A 19,070-nucleotide genomic window follows, 5' to 3' on the forward strand; every position below is an offset into this window, starting at 1 on the left:
TCAGAAGCGAGTGCCCCTGAGTCTAATGACCATTCAAGCAAAAGCAAGAAGTATTTATAAAGATATTAAGGATAAGTATGGCAAACCCCAACCCAAGTTCGTGGCAAGCAGTGGGTGGTTTAATAGGTTCAAGCATTGCACTGGTTTCCACAACATTGAAGTATGCGGTGAAGTCACCAGTGCCGATTCTGCAGCTGCAGAGAAATTTTGTGTTGGAAACAATTATTGATGAAAGTGGCTATTCAATGCAGCAAATTTTTAACGTTGAACGAGACTGCTCTGTGTTGAAAAAACTGCCAGATCAAACATACATTGCCAAAGAGGAAAATACAATGCAAGGTTTCAAGGCATCAAAAGATAGGGCCACGCTCTTGCTTGGGGCTAATGCAGTGGGAAATTACAGATTAAAACCACTGCTTGTGTATCATTCTGGAAATCCTCATGCATTTAAGGGCATCAATAAAACCACCCTATCCATGCATTTCTGATTGAACCACAGAGTATAGATAACAATATCTCTCTTTGAGGATTGGTTTAAATGCTGCTTCATTCCGAGGTTTAAAAATATTGTAAAGACAACGACGTTCCTTTCAAGATTTTGCTTCTATTAGATAATGCTCCTGGACATCCTACGCATCTAGATGATTTCAATTCGAAAGTGAGAGCCATATTTCTACTGCCAAACACGACTTCACTCATCCAACCTATGGATCAGGGTGTTATTTCGAATTTAAAAACATACTATTTATGCACAACATTTGCTCAGGCATTGTCTGCAGTGGATGATGGGAAAAATTTTGCATTAAGAGACTTTTGGAAATCTTACAGTATTTACCACGCCATCTTAAATATTAATAAGGCCTGGGCGGAAATTACTAAAAGTTGTTTAAATGGTGCATGGAAGAAAATATGCCCATGGCATGTAAAAGGCTTCGAAGGATTCGAAAAAGACGAATGATATGAAGAGGTTACAGATAAGATTGTAAAGGTTGTAGAGCTACTTCAGTTGGAGGTTGATGTCAAAGACGTGGTGGAGTTAATAGAGGAAGAAGAAAAGGAATTATCTAAAGAAGAACTTACTGACTTTCAGGCAGCGATAGTGAAAGAAGAAACTGACGAAGCTCAAGATGAACCAAATAAAGAGCCGAGACACTTCATCGTCAGACAGATGGCAATTGCAGTTCACGAAATTGCATCAGCAATGGCAAGGTTTCAGAAGTGAACAATTCTTAAAAGTTAACAGAGGGATGAATGATATGCTTGCTTGCTTGCTACAAAGAAATCTACAATGAAAAGAAAAAAGCCACTGTCCGGTCATCCATTAATATGTTCTTTTGTAAGGTTGAGCGGCTGACCCCTTCTAAATCTCCACAGCACTCAACCTCCGATGGCGCCTCCATAGCCAGGTGGGCAGGAGCAGCAGTGTGTAGCACACGCTTCTTGATTAGACCGGGGTTCAAGCCCATGCCAACCAAATACAGAGGATGCGGAAAGGTCAGGGAATGACCACCGCATATCCCCGGAGCAATATGACCTTAGTTGCTAATGCCCCTAAAAACCAAACAACAACCCTCAACCTCTGCAGTGGCGTACTTATCAGCTGAAGACATCGAGTCTGGCAATGATGCTCGAGAGGTATAACTTACTGACGTTATGCCTGTCTCCTCTCTTTTTTTGTAATTTTATAATTTTGAAATTTTTTTAAATTGCACGCTTTTGTAATTTTTCCTATGCATGAGATAAAAAAATTGAATAAATACAATAAATAATTCTATTTACATGTTCGTCGAACATTTCTTTTTTGATTCAATCAATTCAGTGAGTACAGTTGTGAGTGCTGCACAAGCATGGGGGAAATTCAGACTTATGTAAAATCCGACTTATGTAGCATTATGTGGAACGCAACTCTTAGGTAAGTCGGGGAGTTCCCGTATTGTGGAAAAAAAATTTAAAATTAATAATATTGAGAGCTTTATGAAAATGATACCTCAAATAAAGTAAGGGAAAAGAGTTGCCAATGAGTTTAAGTAAGAATATTTTAATGTTAGAACTAGGAATCTCATAATTATTGCAAATGGTGGCAATTCTGATATATTGGGAAATGATATTAGAGTGAATACTGCTATAGATTTTTAATAACCAATGAGAATAATTAACTACTTCAAATTTCAAGGAATCATGTGTATTATAAAAATTAATGCTGGTTTGTTCCTTATCAATGTTAATATTCAGGTCCAAGTAATTGGCAATATCGTTACAATAATTAGTCTTTTCCAAAACAAGTTCCGGGGATATAGATGGCCAAAATCTTCAAGAAAATGTGGACACACAAAGATCATGGACATGTGTAAATAGTAGAATGTCGTGTGGGAGAGAGATTTCAGATCAGAGCTATAAATTAGCAATGCTACAAGAAGCTCTACCGCCCATTCCTTTAATTTTCTGATAAATAAAATTACCATCAAATACAAAATTATTAAAGATAAAACAATTAATCAAATTATTCCAATAAGTGACATTACACTTGATTATGTGTTTATACTACAGATATACTTCCTGAAGCACTATTTTTAAATTGTTGGTTGATAGGGGTGAAAAGACTATGAAAGTCAAAGGTTTAAATGTCTTCAGTAGTATTGGTGTTTAAGGCCTCCAGAACAGGCAACTTTTTAAGGATAATTTTATTGTTAGGCAAAATATTCATAAGGTTTAAGCAATTGTTCCAAAGTTTTTCCAGTTAAGTGTTCATAGCTATTTTTACAAGAGGTGATGAACCTGAAGCTAACAGTTATTTTATGAAATTTTGAAATAAAATATACAAAAGGAAATTTATTGTTAATATTCAATTTTAACTTCTTATTTATGGCTAGTAATTTTTTGGTAACATTAGTAAGAGTGGAAAAAACAGGTTTGTAGCAATCACTTGATTGAAGTTATTTTTTTAAAGTATCTGTATAATATGCTTTACAAATGAAAAAAATGTTTTATAAATAAAAGCATAGTTGTTAGAAGCTTTATCAACCTGGATAATAACAAAATATTTCTGTATTCTTGTAATTGAACTTTAATTTTAGTAAGATTATGATGCTTAACCAGTTTATGATATGTATATTTAGAATAATGATTTAAAAGATCCAAGAAGAAGTATTAATCCACATAAGGAATGCTTCAACAGGAGTGTTATTTTTCTAAGCAAGGAGATGTTTTTTTTAAAAAAACATTTCCTTTAAACGGTTGGAAAGGTCGAAATTCTGGAGGTCACAACCATAAAACAATAAAAACAATTAGCCGTCACCTGTTTATTGGGCTTTTCTGTTAGTGAAATCTGTCATAAACGGACAGTAAACTCGATCTTACTGAATTTGCGATAACACTGACAGCTGGAATTCTGTGGGTTGTTATCATGGTGAAATGTGTTTACACTTCCATGAAATCTTCAATCATATAAAGGTGCCTCCGTAGCCAGGTGGGAAGGAGCAGCAGTGTGTAGCACACGCTTCTTGATTAGACCAGGATTCGAGCCTGTCACCACCAAATATGGAGGATGCGGAAAGGTCATGGAAAGACCACCGCATATCCCGGAGCAATATGGCCTTAGTTGCTAATGCTCCTAAAAACCAAATAACAAACAAACAATCAATCATATAAAAAAAATTAATTTTCAGCATCTTCTCTTCATTCCTATTTTTAAAGCTTTGTAACTCGTTACTCCATTCTCACTTCGTGTATTGTGTTACTTGCAATTTGTGTGTTCCGTGTTCTTTGTTATTGATTGCTTATCTTTTTACTGTTTTAAATTTTAATCCCCACCCACAAATGTCAGGGAACAGAAATGTCAACTAGTCCGTATGTACATATTACAATACGTATTAATTATTCCGATTATCATGTATATTCTTCCGATTTTCACGTATCATTTAATTTTTTAATTAGTAAGGTAATAAAGGGTAAATTTGTGCTTAATATATGTTTGCTTTTATAGCCTGTAGATAATATTCCTCCTATTTTGGCTAATTAGAATCGCCTGTTTAATAGAATTAAAATTCAATTCACAAACATGATCACAATGACCGGCACTTACTGCACACATTGTATAGTGAACGGTACTTTACTATGTTGAGTTCATCGTAACGTGATTTGATTGTACAGTGAACCAATTGTAAGGGGGGGGTACATTGTATTTTTAACTATTTACGTGAAACTTTGGATAATCGGGCCAAAATGCACTAGTCCCAATGTGTCCCAAATAATTGGAATGGACTGTATATATAAATAATTTTTGTAATGTTAAAATTCGTATAACCATTAGACTTTATATTCTATAACCTTTAGGCCCTATCAAAATTGGCCATACTGCATATTGATCATCACAGAAATAGAGAATCCTTATCGTTGTTTTTCCTTTCAGTCCGGATGGTTTACCCCTGAAAAGGCCACCCAGATTGCAACGATAAGATTTTGTGTATTATCTTGTGTATTTATATTCTTTACCAATCTAACATAAATTTTGCCTGTGTGTATTACATAGATTTAACCAAGTATGTGTATTGTTTTTTGCACTCTTTGTTTTAAACTAACACCTGTAATCTAACAAAAAATACTGTATATTACATTATCGTTGTAGTGTATGTATTATCACTGAAATGGCACTAGCCCATAAATTCTGTATACTAATATTAAAAACTAACACCATGCTATGTACAGCTATACCTATCTCATAATAATATATATATATATATACACTGTATATATATTATTTATTTTATGCTTTTATTGCATATTTCATTCATGGTTTAATCAGATTTAAATTTAACTTTGATGGAAATGTTTGGTGAAAACCCACTCAAGCTAGTGCTCTTAACATTTCCATGGCTTTTGATCATCTTTGGCATAAAGGGTCTTCTAAACAAGCTCTCATCTTACGGTTTGCTTTCTTTTTGCAACTGTATATTTTCTCTTTGACCATTCACTGTGGGTATTGGTAGGTCTCTGTCTTCTAACTTCTCAACTAGTGCTAACATTCTTACTCTTTTTCTCTTGTTTATTAATGAACTTCCTTCATTACTATGGATAGGAAAAGCGTATCCTTAGTTTTGCCAATGACAGAACACTACATTCCACCTTCCAGTTCTTGAATATTCACCACCAATTCCTTAAATGCAGGCATTGAGGTAATTATCCAATTGGTCAAAGAAAACTTAGGTAACTAAAGTTGTTCTAAAACTCAGTCCTGTCTTATTTCTTGCAAAAAAGGGACATTCAGATTATCAGAAAAACTATGAATAGGATAACTAATGGGCAAGGCATTGTTCTTCTGAATTTGCATCTGTAATTCTATTCCTTTTCAAATTCCAAACACTTCTGCAACTAGTCAGCATCCTTCACTGTCCAGATCCACACTGACAGAAACAACATTTTCTTCTTCATTTATCCTTTTTACTTATGTTCTCTGGAACAACCATCCTTCACATGTATTTTCCAAAAATTACAATCTACAGAAATTCAGGGCTAATGTCAACAGTACTTTCTATCTCTTTACAATCTCCAATCTTTCTGCAGTACAAAGTGTGACTCATTTTAATACTTTTTCCATTTTGTGTTTATAAAAAATATAATATACCCTTTTCTTTTTATACCCTGATAAAATAACAGATGCTTGCATTCGTTATTTTATCAGGGTATAAAAAGAAAAGCTTGCATTTAGTTGAAGGAGGGGTGTATTTTCTACCTGAAAGTATGTTTTTATAAAAATATCAAAATATAGTTTCATTAGTAAAATAATAAGAGGAGTTTACCTCAATATAGTACGTAGAACACTTCCGTATGATACCCTCCAGAAATTAAAAAGGAAAAACGAAAAAATCGACAACTTACCGGTACATTAGAGTGAAATATAAATAATTAAATAATCAATTTAAAACAATTAAATTAACGCAATTAAAAGAATCTAACGAAAATATTCAAAACGATTTTCCTCCCTGAAGCTGACAACGTATTTTCATTCCTGTGATCTCGACATACGGTCGAAAACGTTGTCAGCTTCAGGAAGGAAAATCGTTTTGAATATTTTCGTTAGATTCTCTTAATTGCGTTAATTTGATTTTTAATTGTTTTAAATTGATTTGAATTGTGTTAAATTGATTATTTAATTATTTATATTTCACTCTAATGTACCGGTAAGTTGTCGATTTTTTCCGTTTTAATTTCTGGAGGGTATCATACGGAAGTGTTCTACGTACTATATTGAGGTAAACTCCTCTTATTATTTTATTAATATTATTATCAACGTCGAACATATTGAGTAGTACAGCTCTAATTCATACTATCTAAAATATAGTTTCACACTGGCTTTTGAAAATATTAATTTTTAGTAATAGGCTGTTTGATATTTATGCATTGCTTTCTTATGATGATTATGTGTCTTCCTCAATATATAATAATTACAACCACACAGTATTTTAACAGTTGTAATAAGAATGTTATTAGTGTCATAATAGTGCTGGATTTTCATATTTATAAATAAATTAAACTGCAAATACTAATGTTAATCAATAAAAGTTAAATTCTGTTTTGAAAATTGTATAATTTGTGGCAAGGAACTGTCCTTGCTGCCTGTGATCTTCAGCATTTTATCTGTTTTTTCACTTGGATAAAAAAAAAAAAAGATTGGATGTACCTGACTTAGATACAATGCAAATTTTATATTACTTGTGTTTTTGATTTGAGATACATTTTTTTTTTTTTTAATACAGGTGCACATAAAGGTAGAATCAATTATGGTTGCTTTATATATTCCTAATAAATGTTTGGTTCTGGTCTTCCTAGTATATCACAAATGTTAAATTATTAATTCATATACTTATATTTGATTAGGGGAAGACGTTTTCCATTTGGAAAATGAGTGATCTTAAAGATTGCAGCAAAGTAGTGAGCTTATTTTTATTTGGAGATGTACATACTCAACATTGGAAAACAAGTCTTGGAACAGTTGTTGGCATTTTAAATCCTTCAATTTTGCCAGATAAAGAAAAATCAGTAAGATAATCTGAATTTTGATTTTATCATTAGATTGCAGTGATCTGAAATTTTCTTTGTTATTTGGTTTCAAAAATGCAAATACAGTTTTGTAAAGAAAACAAAATTTAGATTTTTTTGTAAATATGAGAGTTGTTCAAAAAAATAGTAGCAATGCAGCTGATCTTATAAGCCAGAACTCAGATGCCAGTCCAATGAATGACACAATCCAAGTTCTCCCTGCCAAAAATATTTAGACAAGAACTAAAGGAAACTGATTATTATATATAATTGGGATGTGTCATTCTGTATCGTGTTTTTTCACAAAGTAACACTAAGTGTAGTGGGCGCCTCCGTAGCCAGGTGGGCAGGAGCAGCAATGCGTAGCACACGCTTCTTGATTAGACCGGGGTTCGAGCCCGTGACCACCAAATATGAAGGATGTGGAAAGGTCAGGGAATGACCACCGCATATCCCCGGAGCAAAATGGGCTCAGTTGCTAATGCTCCTAAAAAAAAAAAAAAACCAAATAACAAATAATAACTAAGTGTAGTTTGCTGCCACTTGTTTCTGGCAAAGTGAGTAAGTAATATGGTGAAAATGCTGCTATTTTCCTAATACAGTGGCATTTATTGTTTACAGTAATGAGATTTCATGTGGCTGGTGCTGTAGCTCTTGTTGCAGTTGCACACACGAGTCCTTGTAGCTTTGCTTTGTTCTACAAGATGAAGGGAACCATTCAAATAGTCAACACTTTTGGATAGCACAAGATGTACTGTTAGCAGTAGAGTAGAGTAGAGTAGAGCAGAGCAGAGCACTTCTTTGCTACTCCTCAACAGAATCTGGATACTAATGGTTTCAGGTTCCACCTGCATTTTTGGGATTAAACTGTAAAGAAGGTTGGAGATTACTTTGTAACATCTAGGTTGTTACTGATTTTTGTAACAGCCCTTGTATTTTTTTGTTTTAATAAATAGTACCTTTATTCTTAAGCTGAATATACAGAAGTTGTACTTCGGATATTACTACTTTCATGCACTTTCAAATGTCCTTATTACAGAGGTTTGATGAAATCAGCTTATCAGTGGATCTTCCAGGAAAGCTAATGATCATGGGTTCATCAAAAGATTTTGGTTATTGCAAGGGGCGCAGAAAAGATGGTCAGTCCTGTATGGCCATTGTTAATGTGTAAGTCCTGAAAAATTTTAAATAAAAATTAAATCAAACAGTTTTTGATTATTACAGTAATACTTCAGTTTCTGCTTATTTACAATCTTTGCTATTTTCTTAAACATTTAAATATAGTAACATCAGTTTTTTTCACTCACAAGAAACAACATGGTATAAAAGCTTATCTCTGATATTAAAAAATTAGTATATATTTCTGATTATATTTTATTTAAAATTGTATTGCATATTTCATGCATTAATGTAACCTGCTTTAGATATAACTAATGCATGCATTTTCAGAGTACATCATCATTTTGAAAATGCATGCATTGTTGAATCAGGATTTAAAATGAGAAGTACTAACTGTCTTTACAAGTTTCAGCTGTGAATTATAAGCTCAAAAAAGCATAAGTGTTTTGCTATTTTATTTACTTAATTGTCCTATTATATTGTACTTTATAAGTAGCTTTAGTTCTAATTACTGTCGTTATTTTTATTTTTAATTTAGACAGAGTTTTTGTAGGTTACTACTTAATATACGTAAAACTGTTGTTTCTTTCGAATCTTGCAGCCATTGTTTTCGTGTAGAGTTGAGTGGTAGGGAATTCAGATTTTTAATTGTGCTAAATAGGTTGCTCTAACATAAAACTAGATAGAGTAATACGTATCACTGCATTTAGGAATCTGTTAGATACGTGTAGTATTGATAATTAAATTTATTAAGCTTATTAATTTTCATTGTTAATTTCAATATCATGCACCAGACTAGAGCAATGGGAACAAAGTACCAGGAGTGTTGTGACTTGAGGGAGAACCGAGGGGGGTGATTTTCCAATGCATCACAGCCTAAAAAAATGTGCAACTTGTGAAATGTTTGCGGAACTCTCTGGAACAGGACACGATCTAGCCAAGGAGGATGTCTTTGTGTGTGCTAAGTGCAGAGAGTGTCAAGAAATTAGGTGCCAACTCTGCGTTCTGATGGGCACTTATGAGAGAGAGAGAGAGAGAGAGAGAGAGAGAGAGAGAGAGAGAGAGAGAGAGGAAAGGCTGCCGAAGAAACAGCTGTACTGGTTGCACTCTGAAGGTCTAATGGTGGAAAAGATCAGAGGTCATTTACACAAAAAAACTGCTGGAGAGTATTCCCCAGAGATTTCAGGCTGTCATAAAGCCTAAAGGTTTCAGCACTTTATAGGTTTACTGTAAATAAGGGTTATTTATAGATATGCAAGTGTCTGGATATTATTAGTAGGGCAGTGTGGCTTATTTTAATGTTGGTGAATACCCACAGAGTTTCTCCAAATTTATACATGAGCACCAGCACCAATCACAGCATGGCATATGCCCACTACATTAAAACTGCCATTTTTCCATCAAAATTAAAAAGACATTTTGATGAAAAACACCAGCAGTATCAAAATAAGCCAGTTGAGTTTTTTTATGGGAAAAGAAAATTAATGTAAAAGCCAGAAGGGATTAATTATTAATGTAACTGAAGCAGCATTTAAAGCATCAATTGTAATTGCACTCTGAATATCCAAACCTAAAAAGCCTTTCACCATAGGAAAATACTAGAAAACTTAATTATGCTTTGCTTAGTAGATGTATGCATGCATGATGATTTTTGGAGAGAAAGCAGCAAAACAAATGAGATAAATTCCACTCTCTGACAGTACAGTTGTGAGAGAGATTGCAATGAATGAGAAAGTGAAAAAATGTACAATCTTCACTCTTCAATTGGACAAATCAACAGATATTGCTAATAAATTTATAATACTTATGTCTATTTGATATTGACTGGGATAGTGAAGAATTTGTGAACAGTTTTACTTGCCACACTATTCAACTTGGTCCAACATATACAAAGTAATATCTGAATATTTCTCCAGCATACATAACGCCGATGAGCCAAAACATTATGACGACCTATCTAATATGATGTTGGTCCTCCGTGTGCAGCCAAAACAGCTCGTACCCAGTGAGGCATGGATGCTACAAGATTTCTAAATGCGTCTTGTGGTATCTGGTACCAGCAGATCCTTTAACTCCTGTAAGGTCCGTGGTTGAGACGCTGCAGATTGGAGTTGCTGTTCCAACACAAACCATAGATGCTCGATGGGATTGATGTCTGGGGAATTTGGAGGGCAAATTCCCCAGAACATGAACAACCTGGAAGTGTTGTTCATGTTCTGCGAACCAGTCTCGAACAATCCGGACAGTGTGGATGGTGCATTCTACTGCTGAAAGACGGCACCGCCAGAGGGGAAGATCATCGCAATGAAAGGGTGAACCTGGTCAGCAATGATGTTTATGTAGGTGGTAGACATTGCTCAGCACATGGATGACTGGACTCAGGGTATTCCAGCAGAACATCGCCCAAAACATGAAACCGCTGCCACCGGCTTGGTTTCATCTTACGGTGCACCCAGGTGCCATCACTTCCCCAGGTAAGCAACGCACATGTACCCGGCCGGCCACACAGTGCAACAGGAAACGTGATTCATTGGACAAGACAACCTTCTTCCAATCACTCAAAGTCCAATTTCAATGCTCGCGTGCCCATTGTAGGCACTGTCGCCAGTGAACCGTGGTTAGCATGGACACTCTGAGCGGCCTGTGGCTACGCAGCCCCATTTTCATCAGGATTTGATGTACTGTGTGTGTTGTGACACATTACTCCTGTCACCAGCATTCCAATTACCGGCAAGTTGCGCCACAGTCTCGCTTCTGTTGCCATGTACCATTCGGGAGAACCTTCACTCACCTCGAGCATCGATGAGCCGTGGTTGTCCAACACCTTGCCTGCGGTTCGTGGGTTTTCCCTCATCAGACCACTTTTGGTAGGTACTAACACTGGCTGATAGTGAATACCCCACCAGCTGTGCTATTTTGGATATGCTCTGGCTATTACAATTTGGCCTTTGTCAAACTCGCTTAAGTCCGCTGCTTTTCCCATCTGAAGAACAAGAGTAACACTGATTAACGGAGCTCAGTATCAGGTGTTTTCTATACCGTGTCCTGACCCACCCACACACTGTAGTTCACCTGCAGTTGCTTTGATTTGCATACTGACTTGCTGGTCATAATGTTTTGGCTCATCGGTGTATTGACATTTCATATTGTGTTTCACTTTTTGCTGACAGTACAGCAAAAAGTACAATATGATGGTGTACATGCAGAATTAGTTGAAAATTTAAAGAAGTAGTGCCACAAATTCAAATTTGTATTCTTCACTGAGAACCAGTGAAACCCATATTCAATACAGTTGTTGAGTATAGGTTTCTAAGAATATTTTAGCTACCCGTACACCCTCCCTAGGTCATCTGTGATATAGCTGTTTATTGCAAACTTTTTTAAGAACATTCTTTAATTGCAGAAACAATTAAATTAATTGTTTCTGCACGATTCATGATTATTGCATACGAAATTGCTTAACTAATTGCCCTTCCACATATTGAGACTGTTTAATTCAGATTTCCCTCTATAACTATTATGTTTAGTTGCATGCATTTTATGCCTTTTAGAATTTTCTGAATGAGTCTTGTTTTCATTTTGTATTAGTTCCCAGTGTGAATATTGTCCCTACCACGTGAACAGTGAATATAAAAAACTGTGTTCAAAGAGAGTGGAGCTTCAAGCATCGTAAGTGCCTTTTATGGTTGTCATAATAGATCATATAATTGAGGCGGAAAAAAAAAAAAAAAAAAAAAAATATATATATATATATACTATATATAAGTTGTATTAATATACTGAATTAAATATTCATAAATGGATGTGATAGTTATACAAAGTTGCAGCAACTAGCGGTGTGAGGAAAGAAGAAAAAAGAAGTGTAGTAAATTTATGAAATGTGAAAGAATGTTAAAATTCTAGAGGTTATGATAAGTTAAGAAAAATTATGGGCTGAATTACCAAGCCAATATAAAGTGGGGGAACTGTAAAAGAAAATTAGTACATCAAAATAATAATATAATGCAAATAAAATGGAAATAAAAATAAAAATGTTAATGTTAAAGCTGTCATCAGATGTTGGGGGGGAACAAATTTAGAAATTGGTCGAATATAGGTAATGCAAATATGCATGATCTGATGTCAACAGAAATAATTATTGATACATGATCAGGTATTTCATCGGGGTACTACACCTGACCATGTATCAAGAAATGCGTTTCTATACTTGTCCATAGTAGTAGAAGAAAAGTGAATGGCCAAAACAAGTCACGATAAAGAAATTAGCACTTTCTAGTACAGTATGGACAAGGTAGTCTGCAGTGTAATTTATTGAGGTATAAATAATTTAGTTAAAATAGAAAAATGTTAAAATGAATATGAAGAATTTATTGTAGGATTTAATTTTGTGTAGATAGAAAATCAATTTAGAAAAAGCAAATGTTTTAAGGGTGAGGTATTAAATTGAGGAAGGGGAAGGGAAAAGGAGTATTTTAAATAAATAAAGAAGAAAAATAGTTATAGAAGTAGGATGGTAGGAACGTTCATTTCACCCTCGTATTGTGGTCTCAGACAGTTTTTAAATTCTGTACAGTGGGATCAACTGACGATGTTACCAACAGTAAATTCAAAATGGGAAGCATTCAAGGAATTAATCGTGGAAGCTACTAAAAGTTTCATACCTATTAAGAAATATTGTTCAAGGTTTAGGCCTAAATGGTTATCAAATGAACTAATGAGACTCGTGACAGAAAAGAAAAATGCATGGGATGCATATAAATTATCAAGCGACTCAGAAGCCTATGGCAGATATAAGCTAGTCTGTAATCAGGTCACAAAGGAGGATAGGCAGGCGAAGGCAGATTACGAGAAATCTTTGGCAAAGGATGCTAAGAAAAACAGCAAGGATTTCTTTACTTACATAAACTCTAAAAGGAAGGGGATGAATCTGATTGGTCCACTTGATATCTATGGTTCGACTGTTGATGATCCTGCTCAGATAGCAAACAAAATGAATGAGAATTTTGCATCTACATTCACATATGGAGTTATTAAAGTTTGAAAATGGCATAAGGTTATCAAATTGTAGCAGGGTGCTTAATGATTTTGTAATAACTGAGAGCAAAGTGGAGGAGAAATTGTTGAAGTTAAACATAAGAAAGATACCTGGGGTGGATGGGATCTATCCAGTTATGTTAAAGGAGGTGGAAAAGCAACTAAGTAAACCCTTAACCATAATTATGAGAGCATCCTTGGACTCAGGGGAAGTCCCCACGGACTGGAGATGTGCAAATGTATCCCCAATTCACAAAGGGGGATCGAAGGGTGACACGAATAATTACAGACCAGTTAGTTTAACTTCTGTTCCGGGTAAAATAATGGAGTCACTGGTTAAAGATGTATTGCAGGATCATCTAGACAAGACTGCAGCAATAATTCAGACACAGCATGGGTTTGTTAAGGGAAAGTCTTGTCTGACAAATTTGATTGGATACTATGATTACAAATGAACTGGATGCAAAAAATAATTTTGATATCATATATTTGGATTTCAGGAAAGCTTTTAACACTGTTGCGCATGAAGACTGTTGTACAAATTGGAGCAGAATGGTATTAAAGGTAAGTTGCTACAATGGATAAAAGGATGGTTGAGTGGGAGAAGACAGAGGGTGGTAATCAATGGGTGCTGCTCTTCGTGGACTAATGTTATTAGTGGAGTCCCACATTGTTCAGTGTTGGGTCCACTGTTGTTTTGTATATTTATCAATGATATTGATGAAGGTATATATCAGGCTTAGTGTTGAAGTTTGCAAATGATACAAAGGTTGACAGGGTTGTTAATGACAGTATCTAGAAAATTTGGGCAGATGGGCTAAGAAGTGGCAACTGAAGTTTAACCTTGACAAATGCAAAGTACTGCATATGGGTATAAGTAACCCCAGGAGAAACGTACCAACTGTGTGGTACTACATTTAAGGTGGTAGAAAATGAAAAAGATGTGGGAGTAATTGTGCAGTCAGATATGAAGTTTTCTGAGCAATGCAGAGAGGCTGCCAGGGCAGGTCATGGGATTTTTTAATGATATATAGGAATTTTGCTAGCAGGGAAAAGGATTTTTTTTTTTTTAGGAGCATTAGCAACTAAGGCCATATTGCTCCGGGATATGCAGTGGTCATTCCCTGACCTTTCCACATCCTCCGTATTTGGTGGTGAAGGGCTGGAACCCCGGTCTAATCAAGAAGCATGTGCTACGCACTGCTGCTCCTTCCCACCTGGCTACGCAGGCGCCCAGGGAAAAGGAGGTGATTGTCCCTCTGTATAAGGCAATGGTCAGGCCACACCTTGAGTACTGCGCGCAGGTCTGGAGGCCTCATTTTAAGAAGGATGTAAATTTGCTTGAGCATGTACAGAGAAAGGCAACAAGATTGGTGAGGGGAATGAAGGGATCCTCTTACCAAGAGAAGCTTAAATTCTGCAAATTGCAGTGGCTGGAGACTAGGCACCTGCACGGTGATCTGATTGAGGTGTATAAGGCCTTGAATGGGTTGAGCACGCTGAATTCTGATGGGATCCTTCCACTTGTTCAGATTACGAACCTAAGGGGGCATAAATTCAAATTAAGAAAAGACAGATGTAGAATAAATGTGCGGAAATTTTTTTTTTTTTTTTTTTACGTGAACCCCAAACACGAGAGGTATTAGAACCTATAGTACTTACTACCTTGTTTGGGTTGGAGGTTGAGAAGACGAAAGAAGATATCTGTTGACATTGGACTTGAACTTCTGTAGATTGTAATTTTCAGGAAATACATATGAAGGAAGGTTGTTCCAGAAAACGGTAGTTGAATGAATAAACGAGGAAGATGAAAAGTTGGTTCTGTGGGTTTGAAGTTGGACAGTAAATGAATGTTGGCTGGTGGCGGCACGAGTTCGGACTGTTTTGAAAGAGAGAGCGGGAATTATAGAAGCCAATTCAGAAGAACAGTGCCCATGGAAGTATCTGTTGAAGAGGCATGCAGCAGAAACAGTGCGTCTATGAGAAAGCGAGTGGAGAGACTCTGTTAGAGATGAATCATTAATTAACCTAACTGCCCTCTTCTGAATGGAATCAAGAAGCCTGAGAGAGGTTTTGGGGGCACCACCCCAGATGTGGGAACAATATTCCATGGCAGGGCGGATTTGCGATTTATACAGAGTGAGCAGCTGTTTGGAAGAGAAGTAACGCCGAGAGCGAAAGAGAAAACCAAGTTTTTTAGATGCAGAGGAAGCAATATTTGTAATGTGCTTGTGCCAAGAGAGATTAGAAGTCAGGGTAATCCCTAAAAGAGATATATCATTTTGCCTATAAATCGGAGTGTCACTAAACATGAGCATAGGAGCAGAAGGATCCTTTTTGCGAGATATAAGACAAGACTGAGTTTTAGAAGGGTTGAAATCAACTAAGTTGTCTTTGCCCCACAGGAGAATTACCTGAAGATCAGCATTTAAGGAATTGGTAGCAGATTTTCGAGAAGTTGAAGCTGATTGAGCAGGACAAGGTTTCTCAAAATGGAAAGTTGAATGCAACGTGCTATCATCGGCAAAACTACGGATAGGATTTCCAGTCAGTGGAAGAAGGTCATTGATATACAAGAGGAAAAGAGTGGGGGAAAGAACTGAACCTTGGGGGACACCGGCATTAGTGGAGAAGTTAGAAGACAGAGAGCCATCTACCATCACCCCCAGTGAGCGATCAGAGAGAAAACTGGATAACCAATTACAAAAAACAGTTGGCAAACCATAAGATGGAAGCTTGTTTAGAAGACCTTTATGCCAAACACGATCAAAAGCCTTTGAGATGTCAAGAGCAACTACTTGTGTTTCACCGAACCTTTCCATTGAATTAGTCCATAAATGGGTAACATAAGCCAGGATATCACCAGTGGATCGACACTGACGGAATCCATACTGGCGATCGTTGATCAGACGGAAGGTTTCTAGGTGGTTTAAGAGTTGGCGGTTAATTGATTTCTCCATTACTTTAGAAAGAGTAGAAGTAATTGCAATGGGACGATAATTGGATGGGAGGGATTTGTCACCCTTTTTAGGAACTGGCTGGATATGAGCAAATTTCCAAGCAGAAGGAAAAACACCTTTGAAATAAGAAAGTGAAAAAAGGCGGCAAAGAATAGGAGTAAGATCAGGAGCACTGGTTTTGAGAACAAGTGGAGAAATACCATTGGGACCTGGAGCTTTCTTAGCATCAAGATTCATCAAAATCCTTCTAATATTCTTTTGACGGAAGACCACAGGAGGCATTGAATGCAGCGTGTTGGGAATGGTGGAAGGTGTTTTACCAAGATCATTAATACATGAGCTGGAAGAAAAATGGGATGCTAGCAGGTCAGCTTTATCCTTGGCTGAAGTGACAACAGAACCATCTGGTTTGGACAGAGGTGGGAGCAGAGATGGGCAAAAGTTGCGGCCAGTAGCTTTGGCAAGAGACCAGAATGCTCGGCTACCATTAGGGCAAGAAGCAAGTTTTCTACTCTTAGCCTGTTCAAACTCTAGTTTAGACTGATTAATAACTGCTTTACAATTGTTGCGAGCTTTGGTGTAGGCAGAAAATGAAACTGAAGAATTAGAAACAAGCCAATTACGATATGCAATGTTCTTCTCTTGGACAGCCTTAGCACATTTATTGGAAAACCAAGGTTTAGATAAAGGACGAGATTTTAAAGTGGAGTGTGGGATAAAGGATTCCATTCCTGCAAGAATAATTTCACTGACACGATCAGAGCAAACATTGACCTCAGAAGTTTTGAAACAGTAATCTGACCAAGGAAAAGAAGAAAAGAAGTCTCTCAGGTTATCCCATTTTGCATTCTTGTAATGCCAAACAACACGAGGATGTGAATAGCCATGAGATAAAGGTTCCATTGGAGAAGAGACAATTACCAAGTTGTGATCTGAAGTGCCTAAAGGACCTCTCACTTCGACCGTGTACTTAGAAGGGTTGTTTGTGAGAAAAAGATCAAGCGTATTGGCTGTATGATTAGGAATGTCCGGTATTCTTGTAGGTAAATGAACAATCTGTGCTAGGTCATTAGTAATTGCAAAAGCCTCAGCATCTCGACCTGCTGGGTCAGTGTGACTAGAAAACGGAAGCCAGCTGGAGTTGTGAAGATTAAAATCACCAAGGAAAATTACCTCACTGTTAGGAAAGTTGGACTGGAGAAAGTCAAGTTGCAAAAAGAGGAAGTCAAAGAGCTCCAAGTGATTAGTGGAGTTGGGAGAACGGTAGAGACAACAGATGAATTTGACACAATGAGGTAGAGAGATTTTAAGCCAAAGAAGATCAAAGAGAGGAGATTCCAAATTGCCAAGTCTCTGACAGGGAATATCAGAAAGGACATATGCACAAGTACCACCTTTGAGGGAAAGGAATCATACAGCGAATAATTTGGGCATCTGAGATGAGCAGTAGTTGAAACAACCGATAACTGAGATTCTCTCAGAAAAAGTACATGGGGTTTGGCAGACTGCAAGTGGAAATGGACATCGTTGAGATTAGAATTGAGACCACGTATATTTGTGAAATGAATTAGGAAGTCCTTGGGAGGTTTAGATCTTTTCGCAGATAAGCTTGCTCTATTAGTTTGACAATTCATTGTGTATTCAATAGTAAGAAAAAGTGGGTGGGACATGCTGTATGAAATAATGAAATTTTTGGATATGGCGTACATGTGGTAGGAATATACCCAGATCCTTGACATAACGTGGCCTCGACAATGCTCCCCGCATACACACTACTCGGACTCCCTCCAGTCACTATCTGGCAGAGTAGAGGTAGCAAGATTATACACTAGCTGATCCAGAAGCCTCCTAGAGAGTTACCAATAGGTCCGGTCCGGTGTACTATCTAGTGGTCGGACTGCGAACACCGTTTTAGAGCTGTACCCTCGAAATGTAAGGAAATTTGGTTTTATCCAGCGAGTGGTTAATTGCTGGGACAAACTTCCATCTGTCGTTGTGGAGGTTGATACATTAAATACATTTAAGGAGGAACTGGACGGGCATTTGGAGGGAATGGTTTGATTTTTTTTTTTTGGCCGATGCTGCATAAGCTCATACACTTGCTTTCTTGCATCACATGGCACTACTACTACTATTGCACTAATAGTTCAACGAACGGGAAGAAATTCGAAATAGACAGCAGAAAGATATGAGGCCCAACCTTATAATAAGGGCTTTGGCATTTGTCAGCGTTAGTATAAAAGGGAGCTAATACCAAAAGCTTGTATAGAAATATACACTGTGCTCCACTTTATTAGGTACACCCCTGCTGTGCACACAAATGGTTTGACAATGTTGCAAGTCACATGACCACAGTTGTGGATATAAATGCAGCATAACAACCTTTCTAGTATCAGTTAAGCGTACAAACCATAGCAAGAATGGGGAAAGGGAGTTATCTAACGGACTTCGAACGTGGCATGGTAGTAGGTGCAAGACGTGCTGGACAAAGCATCTCTGAAACGGCAGTTCTCCTGAACTTTTCACGCAGCACAGTTTCAAGGGTGGATCAAGAATGGTGCAACGAACAGAAAACATCCTCTCAATGGCACTCCTGTGGAAGAAAATCACTTATTGATGAGAGAGAGGTCAGAGGAGGATGGCTAGAATTGTGGAAGCAAACACACGGGCCACAATGTCACACATCACGTCAGAATACAACCTTGGTGCGCAGAACAAAATATCGCAATGGACCACCAGTTGCACTTTGTCGCGAATGGGCTACAACAGCCGACGGCCACATTGCGTACCTTTGTTATCAATGAAGAACAAGAGAGCACGCCTCCTGTGGGCACAGCAACACCAGCACTGGACTATCGAGGATTGGAAAACAGTTGCTTGGTCTGATGAGTCGAAGTTCCTGGTGCATCATGTTGATGGAAG

At 37.0% G+C, this 19,070-nt stretch overlaps 1 protein-coding gene across 1 annotated transcript in view; it reads left to right on the plus strand.

Annotated features, from left to right (window-relative positions):
- Mcm10 (minichromosome maintenance 10 homolog) overlaps positions 1–19,070 on the plus strand; it is a 169,021-nt gene that overhangs the window by 42,177 nt on the left and 107,774 nt on the right. Inside the window, exons 5-7 of the mRNA XM_090372289.1 lie at positions 6,874–7,035; positions 8,075–8,202; positions 11,743–11,823. Coding sequence (XP_090228415.1) covers positions 6,874–7,035; positions 8,075–8,202; positions 11,743–11,823 — 371 coding nt within the window. The remainder of the gene's footprint in view (positions 1–6,873; positions 7,036–8,074; positions 8,203–11,742; positions 11,824–19,070) is intronic.

This window comes from Mastigoproctus giganteus, chromosome 4 (genome assembly GCF_048544385.1).
Source record: "Mastigoproctus giganteus isolate SK-2022 chromosome 4, ASM4854438v1, whole genome shotgun sequence".
Taxonomy (NCBI): domain Eukaryota; kingdom Metazoa; phylum Arthropoda; class Arachnida; order Uropygi; family Thelyphonidae; genus Mastigoproctus; species Mastigoproctus giganteus.